Genomic DNA, 10,713 nt, shown 5'->3' on the forward strand with positions numbered 1-10,713 from the left:
AATGTGGCTATCATAAAGAACTACAAATACCATGATCTGGTCGAGGCTGCCGAATCGAGGCAACGGTAAGAATCTCTGAATTCACTATCTAATGTTAGCTAAATGTAGTAATGAATAAATTGGCTACAATTCTTTAAACATTGACGACAATGCTGGGAACTGGCTCGTGCAAGTTTTAAATTGCCACAATACCTATTAGCAAAGGTTTCAGCTAGAGATGACGTGCGGGGGCATGCAGGGATTTGTAGTTTTGCATTATGTCTACTTTGATGCTAATTAGCATTTTCAAATCTGAGAGTTCCAGAGCCAAATATATTGACAAAATCTTGTCCAAGAGAGATGTACATGGTTACCAAACGTCATGCCAGGGTAAGCCTAGACGAAACACAGAACTTATTTTAAGTGTTTCTAAAATCCCCTATGAGAAAAAATGTATGGTGGAAAAACGATTGAAGACCCTGAAGAAGGCACAGCAATGCAGAAATAACTGGTAGTTTATATATAGAGAGTGTGTGACTCTCTTTATGTCTTTTTTATAGCAGTTTATTCGCCGTTAGTCAGCACCTCCACCCAAAATTATGTTCTCTGGGTGTGCTCCAGCTCCAGCTTCTAATTGGAAAAATGATTGGAACCATATGGTGATATGGAGACACATGGCATTTTAATTTAATTTCATAGGAAATTTCATTCATCTGAAAATCATTTAATCATACAAACAGAAGAACCTTTTTGTACACTTCATATGTTGACTATCTGTATATACAGCACCTTCAGAAAGTATTCTCAACCCCTTGATTTTCTCCACATGTTGTTGTGTTACAGCCTGAATTTAAAATGGATAACACTTAGATTGTGTGTCCCTTATCTACACGCAATACCCCATGTCACAACATGATCTTTGAATGACTACTTAAGCTTTGTACTCCACACATACAGATAATGCTGAATATCCCTTTAAGCATTGTAAAGTTATTAATTACACTTTGGTAAGGGTATCAATACACCTAGTCACTACAAAGATACAGATGTATTTTCCTAACTCAGTTGCGAGAGAGGAAGGAAACCACTCAAGGATTCAACCATGAGGCCAATGGTGATAGGATAAATCCATTACAGAGTTGAATGGCTGTGATAGGAGAAAACTGAGGATGGATCAAAAACATTGTAGTTAGTCCACAATACTAACCTGCATGACAGAGGGGAAAAGGAAGCCTGTACAGAAGAAAAATATTCAGAAACATGTATCCTGTTTGCAATAAGGCACTAAAGTATTACTGCAAAAAAAATGAGGCAAATATTTTTTTTTTGGTCCTGAATACAAAAGCATTATGTTTAGGACAAATCCAACACAACACATCACTGAGTACCACTCTTCATATTTTCAAGCATGATGGTGGCTGCATCATGTTATGGGTATGCTTGTCATTGGCAAGGGCTAGGGAGTTTTGGGGATAAAAAGAAACGTAGACAGGCAAAATCCTAGAGGAAAACCTGGTTGTCTGCTTTCCAACAGACACACTGGGAGATAAATTCCCCTTTCAGCAAGTCAAAAACTTGATCAGATGTCAAATATACACTGGAGTTGCTTACCAAGTGGTCTGGTTACAGTTTTGTCTTAAATTATCTTGAAGATCTATGGCAAGACTTGAAAATGGCTGTCAAGCAATGATCAACAACCAACTTGACAGATCTTGAAGAATTTTTTGAAGAATAATGGGCTAATAATGTATAATTACGGTGCGTAAAGCTCTTAAAGACTTACCCATAAAGACTCACAGCTGTAATCGCTGCCAGAAGTGATTCTAACATGTATTGACTCAGGTGTTGAATACTTATCCAATCAAGATATATTAGCGTTTTATTTTCCTTTTTTTAAATACTAGAATGTATCTACCACTTTGACATTAGACTTTTTTTTGTAGATCGTTGACAAAAAAAATACAATTAAATCCATTTTTAATACCGCTGGAAAAGGTCAAAGGGTGTGAGTACTTTCTGAAGGCACTGTAATTCAATTCATAGGACTTTTGAACAGCATTTAACTCATACAAACACAAGCAGGTGGTTCATTGATAATATTCACATGTAGGGCTTGAACCTGCAATGTTTGGTTCCCATGCCAGGTATTTTATCCTCTGCACCCCCAGGGGGAAGCTCTCCTTTGTCTTTTGGCAGTATATAGCCATGGCAGTATGGTCAATCAGGAATTGCATGCTTCCTTGTGAGCATTCTTAGACATAAATAACCCAGGGAAATCCTGGAAAGTGGGTTATTCACCATCCCATTCTCTATGTGCTGCATACTTCTAGGCCCATATTTACAAGGTATCCAGTCAATTTTTACACAATGTGTTATGTTCTACAGTTAGTCTAAATTCTGCATGTCTGACTGGATACATAAAAAACAGACTTACTGCATGCTTACAACATTAAGGGAATGACCCGTGTAACCCAACTTGAACACTGTATGAACGTCATCACAGGTGAGCATATTTTGTGTTTTGGGAAACTATCTTTTGCAATGTAGCCACAACACAACATTAGCCAGCAGCATACCACCCTGCATACCACTGCTGTCTTGCTTCTGAAGCTAAGCAGGGTTGGTACTGGTCAGTTCCTGGATGGGTAACCAGATGCTGCTGGAAGTGGTGTTGGAGGGCCAGTAGGAAGCACTCTTTCCACTGGTCTAAAACAAATATCCCAGGGCAGTGATTGGGGACAATGCCATGTGTAGGGTGCCGTCTTTCGGATGGGGCGTTAAACGGGTGTCCTGACTCTCTGAGGTCATTAAAGATCCCATGGCACTTATTGTAAGAGTAGGGGTGTTAACCCCGGTGTCCTGGCTAAATTCCCAATCTGGCCCTCAAACCATCAAGGTCACCTAATAATCCCCAGCTTCCAATTGGCTTATTCATCCCCCTGTAACTATTCCCCAGGTCGTTGCTGCAAATGAGAACGTGTTCTCAGTCAACTTACCTGGTAAAATAACAAATAAATAAATAAAACAACCTAATGAAATGTTTTGGGAACCTTTAAAGAATAGACAACAATGTGTTCTGGGAACGTTCTTGTATGACCAGATGGATGTCTTAGCACCCTAAAAGAAACATTGTATAACCACCCAGACAACTGGATATTTTGGGGTTTTGAGAACCTATCTTTTGTGATGTCCCCACAATGTTACCACCAGACTGTTCCCACAACCTAATGAAACAATCTGGGATCCTTTCATTTAAAAAAAAAAAAACAGACATTCTCTAATCATCACCACGACTGGACAGTTTTTTGTGTTATGTGTGTTTTTTGTGTTATGATGAATGGATGTTCTGGGAACCAATCGCAGAACCAATTTTGCCGGGATGACTCTCGAGTCAGTAAAAAGATCCGTTCAAAATGAACAAATGGTTTGCGAACCGCACCTCACCATCACACAGTGTCCTACAGACAGAGAGAGAGGGAAGGAGGTGGAGAGAGAGAAGTACGACCATATTAGACACATATTTCCCTTAGATAACACAGACCCACAAAGAATTCGAAAGGTCAGCAGTACAGGTGCATCAAAGCTGGGACCGAGAGACTGATAAACAGCTTCTATCTCAAGGCCATCAGACTGTTAAACAGCCATCACTAGCACAAGAGAGGCTGCTGCCTAAATACAGAGTTGAAATCATTGGCCACTTTAATAAAGGGAACACTAGTCACTTTAATAATGCCACTTAAGTCATGTTTACATATCTTGCATTACTCATCTCATATGTACCATGTGTGTGTGACCAATACCATTTGATTTGATTTGACAACAAATCCAATTTTGATAAACTCCCATATCTACTGGGTGAAGTATCACAGTGTGCCATCACACCAGCAAGATTTGTGACCTGTTGCCACAAGGGCAACCAGTTAAGGGCAAACACCATTGTAAATACAACCCATATTTTTGTCTATTTATTTTCCCTTTTGTACTTGAACTATTTGCGCATCGTTACAACACTGTATATAGACATAATATGACATTTGAAATGTCTTCATTCTTTTGGAACTTGCATGAGTAATATTTACTGTTCACTTTAGATTTTTTTTTTTTTTTTTCACTTGCTTTGGCAAATGTAAAATATGTTTCCCATGCCAATAAAGCCCCTTGAATTGAATTGAATTGAGAGAGTGAGGACAAAGAATGAGTGAAAAGAGAAAGAGAGGAGAAAAGATTGACGAATTGACGGTCTGAGAGAAAGGGATGAGAAAGCAGAGAAAAGAGGGGGAGGGGGAGAGAGAGAGAGAAACACAGACGTTGGGAGAGTAAATGAGCCACAATGGGGCGAGAGGTAAGAGACTGGATGACACAGAAGTAAAGGGAGTGATGCCAGTAATAGCGAAGTTATTCAAGGGAAGGAGAAAGAGTGGGAGGTATGGAGAGGGGTAAGGGAGAGAGGTATGGAGAGGGGTAAGGGAGGGAGGGGGAGAGAAAAGAGAGGGGAAGAATAATTTATGACTTGAGTGGCTAGAAAGAGACTTATGACCTGCAGGTATATATGTCTGCAGACACACACACACCATAGTGCTGCCCTCCCTGGCCGGGAAACACAACATCAAATATTAAACCAAAATGTCACACCCTTTCCAATATACACTCCTCCTCCTCCATCCCTCCCCCTCTCCTCTTCTCCCAGACAGCGAGCAGCTTCCACCTAATGAGTTTCATTTGCATTGAACACCATGGAGAGGGAGGTGTGTGGGCAGCACCCCCACATACCATAAAGGCTTTAAGGGATTTTGCTAATGCTTTTGCTCTGGCTCGCGCTGCAGCTGCCTCGCTTAAGGCCATTCACATGCTGCGTTTGTGGCTAGGTCTCACATCGCCACTCCAATGAAGAACAATGCAGGGCCAGGGTCAATCCTAGCTCCCACATCACTGACTCCAGTCAAGAGAAGGTTAGCTTATGTTAATGTAGACCCTCTCACTGCTGCATGCCCTATTACACAATAACCATCCTGGCCCGGCTAGCTGAGACAGCTGCTAACAGAAAAAGACCATTGCCCACACAAAATCGATCCCTCATACATTAGCGAGAGCACACAGGAGGCTATGCATCCCACATGATGGGCCCCATATTCCCTATAGCCCTATGGACCCTGGTCAAAAGTAGTGCACTATACACGGAATAGGGTGCATTTGAGACGCCCACTAAACCACTGTGTTCCTCTGATTACAGAACCCAGCAGTGATATCAGAATGATGTCAGGGGTGTTTTGAGGGTGAGCAGGGCCTAATGAGGGCTATGGTTCCAGTGTATAACATGCTATCTCAATAGGTGTGTCCCAAGCCTGCATGGTATCTCAATAGGCGTGTCCCTAGCCTGCATGCTATCTCAATAGGCGTGTCCCTAGCCTGCATGGTATCTCAATAGGTGTGTCCCTAGCCTGCATGGTATCTCAATAGGCGTGTCCCTAGCCTGCATGGTATCTCAATAGGTGTGTCCCAAGCCTGCATGGTATCTCAATAGGCGTGTCCCTAGCCTGCATGCTATCTCAATAGGCGTGTCCCTAGCCTGCATGGTATCTCAATAGGCGTGTCCCTAGCCTGCATGGTATCTCAATAGGCGTGTCCCTAGCCTGCATGGTATCTCAATAGGCGTGTCCCTAGCCTGCATGCTATCTCAATAGGCGTGTCCCTAGCCTGCATGGTATCTCAATAGGCGTGTCCCTAGCCTTCATGGTATCTCAATAGGTGTGTCCCTAGCTTGCATGGTATCTCAATAGGCGTGTCCCTAGCCTGCATGCTATCTCAATAGGCGTGTCCCTAGCCTGCATGGTATCTCAATAGGCGTGTCCCTAGCCTTCATGGTATCTCAATAGGCGTGTCCCTAGCCTGCATGCTATCTCAATAGGCGTGTCCCTAGCCTGCATGCTATCTCAATAGGCGTGTCCCTAGCCTGCATGGTATCTCAATAGGCGTGTCCCTAGCCTGCATGGTATATCAATAGGCGTGTCCCTAGCCTTCATGGTATCTCAATAGGCGTGTCCCTAGCCTGCATGGTATATCAATAGGCGTGTCCCTAGCCTTCATGGTATCTCAATAGGCGTGTCCCTAGCCTGCAAGGTATCTCAATAGGCGTGTCCCTAGCCTGCATGCTATCTCAATAGGCGTGTCCCTAGCCTGCATGGTATCTCAATAGGCGTGTCCCTAGCCTGCATGGTATCTCAATAGGCGTGTCCCTAGCCTTCATGGTATCTCAATAGGTGTGTCCCTAGCCTGCATGGTATATCAATAGGCGTGTCCCTAGCCTTCATGGTATCTCAATAGGCGTGTCCCTAGCCTTCATGGTATCTCAATAGGTGTGTCCCTAGCCTTCATGGTATCTCAATAGGCGTGTCCCTAGCCTTCATGGTATCTCAATAGGCGTGTCCCTAGCCTTCATGGTATCTCAATAGGTGTGTCCCTAGCCTGCATGGTATCTCAATAGGTGTGTCCCTAGCCTGCATGGTATCCCAATAGGCGTGTCCCTAGCCTGCATGGTATCTCAATAGGCGTGTCCCTAGCCTTCATGGTATCTCAATAGGCGTGTCCCTAGCCTGCATGGTATCTCAATAGGCGTGTCCCTAGCCTGCATGGTATCTCAATAGGCGTGTCCCTAGCCTGCATGGTATCTCAATAGGTGTGTCCCTAGCCTGCATGGTATCTCAATAGGCGTGTCCCTAGCCTGCATGGTATCTCAATAGACGTGTCCCTAGCCTGCATGGTAACTCAATAGACGTGTCCCTAGCCTGCATGGTAACTCAATAGACGTGTCCTAGCCTGCATGGTATCTCAATAGGCGTGTCCCTAGCCTACATGGTATCTCAATAGGTGTCCCTAGCCTGCATGGTATCTCAATAGGTTGTCCCTAGCCTGCATGGTATCTCAATAGGTGTGTCCCTAGCCTGCATGCTATCTCAATAGGTGTGTCCCTAGCCTGCATGGTATCCCAATAGGCGTGTCCCTAGCCTTCATGGTATCTCAATAGGTGTGTCCCTAGCCTGCATGGTATCTCAATAGGTGTGTCCCTAGCCTGCATGGTATCCCAATAGGCGTGTCCCTAGCCTGCATGGTATCTCAATAGGCGTGTCCCTAGCCTGCATGGTATCTCAATAGGCGTGTCCCTAGCCTGCATGGTATCTCAATAGGTGTGTCCCTAGCCTTCATGGTATCTCAATAGGCGTGTCCCTAGTCTGCATGGTATCTCAATAGGTGTGTCCCTAGCCTGCATGGTATCTCAATAGGTGTGTCCCTAGCCTGCATGGTATCTCAATAGACATGTCCCTAGCCTGCATGGTATCTCAATAGGTGTGTCCCTAGCCTGCATGGTATCTCAATAGGCGTGTCCCTAGCCTGCATGGTATATCAATAGACGTGTCCCTAGCCTGCATGGTAACTCAATAGGTGTGTCCCTAGCCTGCATGGTAACTCAATAGGTGTGTTCCTAGTCTGCATGGTATCTCAATAGGTGTGTCCCTAGCCTCAATATCTTAATAGGTATTTTGGGGGCCCTAAGTGGGGGGAGATTACACTTTAGAGTTAATTTCCTGCAATTCTACACATTTTGCCATGCAGGGGAGAGGCTTATGCCTGGCCCTGAATGTCCATACTGTATCTGTCTCTCCTCTCTCCTACACACACACACACACTCTCCCTCTCACACACTCTCTCGATGTGCCTCAGTGCCTTACTGAGTGAGCTGTTCGTTCACAGCACATGAGCTCCACTCTAAGCTGCTCTACCTGCTGAGTGCCCACACATTGGATTAAGGCCGCTGCCTGTCTGGCTGGGACTCTCACTCACGTACCTACTGTAAAGGGTGTGTCAAGGACGGGGCTGCATACACATCTGCGTCAGTCAAATCACCCAACCATTACTAGGACTGCAACAAGGCAGGGCCTCGTGGTCAGCCAGTCTTTCTAACATTGTTCTGGGCTACAACAGTCGTCAAAATGGCCAATTTGTGAGGAAAGTTGCGAAAAACACAGTCATTATAAACTCACATCTCTGAATTTGTTCCAATATCTGTCCTTGTCGTACTGAGACACGGTGCTGAGCCATTTGTCGTTGTCCATCGCGTGGCCAATGTTTTTGTTACCAACCACCGTTCCCCCGCGCCTGCCCTCTGCGCGCAGCAAGAGAGCCGCGAAAGGCAGCAGACAGAAAAGCATCGTCTGAAAAAAAGAGAGATGGGGAAAGAGAAAATGAGAGAGAAAGTGACATTGAGAACAAGAGATATTAAGACAGCAAGGGAGGTAAATGAGCCTGCTGCCTTGATGCGCATGATGTGGACTAGGAATAATTGTTCATACAAGTACGCGCCAACATGTAGGTTAATTCACCTGCACTTTGTCATGGATTGAAAATGTATTTAATGATGCAGATATGTCAGCATCAAAATGGACAAGGACATGATGTTATTCAATCTTTTAGGTTGGATTAATTTGATTGAGTAAATACTGGAGATTGCCTCTTATGAAATTGCTGCTGCTCCTCCTAAGCTGATTATAAACATTTGGAGACATATCGCATTTGCACACCGTGGCAGATGGAGCACGGGAAACCGATTAGCTCGTGAGGCTCTCAGACCGTATAAACAGGCAATTACCGTCTACTTGGAGCGCGCGCCTCTCTCATCTCCTTTTACCAAAGCGGGAGTGAACCACAAATACGTAGACTACATAACTCTCTCCCTTCCCTTGTCATATACATACAAATCTGTCTTCTCCGGTCCTAGCTCACAAAAGCACCCCGTTCTTCCATCCACCTACCTCAATTAGCTTGTGTCCAGCTCCTGGGAAAAGAGGTATAGGGTGGGACGTTTCTGCTGCTGTCAGTTAGACGTTTTTTTTCGGTCAGACTGTAGAGTAGCCTAATTATCCACGGGACCTCCGGTAGCTCCGAACTCCGCTGTAATACTGACAGCGACCAGGAGCAGCAGGAACAAGCCTCGTCAGAACTGTCTCTCTCCCACCCTCGGTAACTTCCGCTCAGACTCCGCCTCTCTGGTAGCGGTCTCTCTCTCTCTTTCCCAATCGCTTCCCCGCTCACTCCTTTACCCTCCTCTATACCTCCCTCTCCATGTCTCCCTCCCTTCTTCCCTCTCTATTTCTATTTGCAGTGCAGAGAGCTGGTGTGTCATTGATTTACAACGGGGGGAATGGTGCATTCACACGGGAATAAGCGAATGTTTGTTGTTTCAAGGCGAAATTTCCAGGTGATACAACATCCAATAAGACGGATATTTTGGGGGGTGATGGATTATTTTTGTATTTTCATGATTGATATAGTCCTACACACTTTCTTTATAGTTATTATCCCGAGATAACTTTTATGGTCATCAAAATGCAAGCCGAGTAAAGCCTAGGCAGTCTCTTTATAATGCACGTTTGAGTATAGTCCTATAGCGTATGGCAGTGTTAGGCCACACTAAACGTTAAGGCTTCTATAGAATTGAGCAATGTGAAAATGTCTGTCACTTACAATAATGTTTATTATCTGCTATAGGCCTATTTCATATAGCCTCGAGTAGTCTCCCATTTCCATATGGCCTGTGCGCGTCGCCTTCTGACCCGCTGCAGAGCAGACTGGCGAGCGCTGTTCTTTCAGCACATCTTTCCTTTCAGAACCACGCGCCGCGCACGATGTCACTGGGAGCAGAGAGGAGGAACTCGACTGGGGAAAAACAAAACTGTAAAGCCTACACCACACAAATTCAAATCTAGACCTCGAAGCCAGTTCCACTGCTCGTTTTCCTTCTTCCCCTCTAATCAGGGACTGATTTAGACATGGGTCACCAAGTGGGTGAAATTAATTATCAGGTAGAACATAAAACCAGTAGGGTCTGTCATAGCAGCCAAAGAAAAATGGGTCCGAAAGAAGGCGTTTCTCTTTCACGCCGACGTGGCCTGCGGTGTAAGTGACACGGTCTTTCTTGTCTTTTTTATTTAACTTGGCAAGTCAGTTAAGAACTTAAGAACGTTAATATTTACAATGATAACCTACTCCGGCCAAACACGAACGACGCTGGGGGAATTGTGCGCCGCCCTATGGGACTCCCAATCACGGCCGGATGTGATACAGCCTGGTTTCGAACCAGGTACTGTACGCCATATTGAGATACCATGCAGGCTAGGGACGTCAGAAGAAATCTAGGGATAACAACTATAGAGAAAAAGTGTGTAGGACTATATCAATCATGAAAGTACCAAATAATCCATCACCCCCCAAAATATCCTTATTGTTGTCCGTAGTATCACCTTGAAATGTCGCCTTGAAACACGCCTCTTGCACTGTGCCTTAAACCGCTGCTCCACTCCGTAAAATAAAGCGGGGATCATCTCTCCCAACACCGTCCCCCCACATCCTCTCTCATCTCTCCTGGCTCTAGGACCAGGCAAGGGCGAGACATATCTGCACTCTGAGTGGATACGGAGTTCCGGCTGTCACTCCCGGGGGCTATTTTCATCTAGTGCGCAGTGTGACTGATGATACATGCGACGGCAGCGCCACTGGTGCGATGAGCAGCAACCAGACTGATTTGGAAGTGTAAAAAAAAAAAGTGTTGCTTTTTTGCTTTGCTCTGATTTCTATAGGTCTTGTTTTGATCGTTATGCCAAATGTTTATCAAAGCCATGTGCACATAGCCTTGTTGAAAAATTGCAAGATAATTCTCACTTAAAATTACACTAAATAATTTCG

At 44.7% G+C, this 10,713-nt stretch overlaps 1 protein-coding gene across 2 annotated transcripts in view; it reads right to left on the minus strand.

Annotated features, from left to right (window-relative positions):
* The window catches only part of LOC118362033 (testican-1-like), a 304,120-nt gene extending 294,051 nt beyond the window's left edge, over window positions 1-10,069 (minus strand). The window contains exons 1-2 of one of the 2 annotated variants that reach the window (XM_052508657.1): window positions 9,496-10,069; window positions 8,016-8,186 (exon numbers count right to left, since the gene is read on the minus strand). In XM_052508657.1, the coding sequence (XP_052364617.1) occupies window positions 8,016-8,183 (168 nt within the window). In that variant the 5' untranslated portion in view covers window positions 8,184-8,186; window positions 9,496-10,069. Of the gene's footprint in view, window positions 1-8,015; window positions 8,187-8,783; window positions 9,461-9,495 lie in introns of those variants that run through there. The other variant, XM_052508652.1, reaches the window with a different exon arrangement.
* Window positions 10,070-10,713: the final 644 nt, after the last annotated feature.

Source organism: Oncorhynchus keta, chromosome 4 (genome assembly GCF_023373465.1).
Source record: "Oncorhynchus keta strain PuntledgeMale-10-30-2019 chromosome 4, Oket_V2, whole genome shotgun sequence".
NCBI lineage: Eukaryota > Metazoa > Chordata > Actinopteri > Salmoniformes > Salmonidae > Oncorhynchus > Oncorhynchus keta.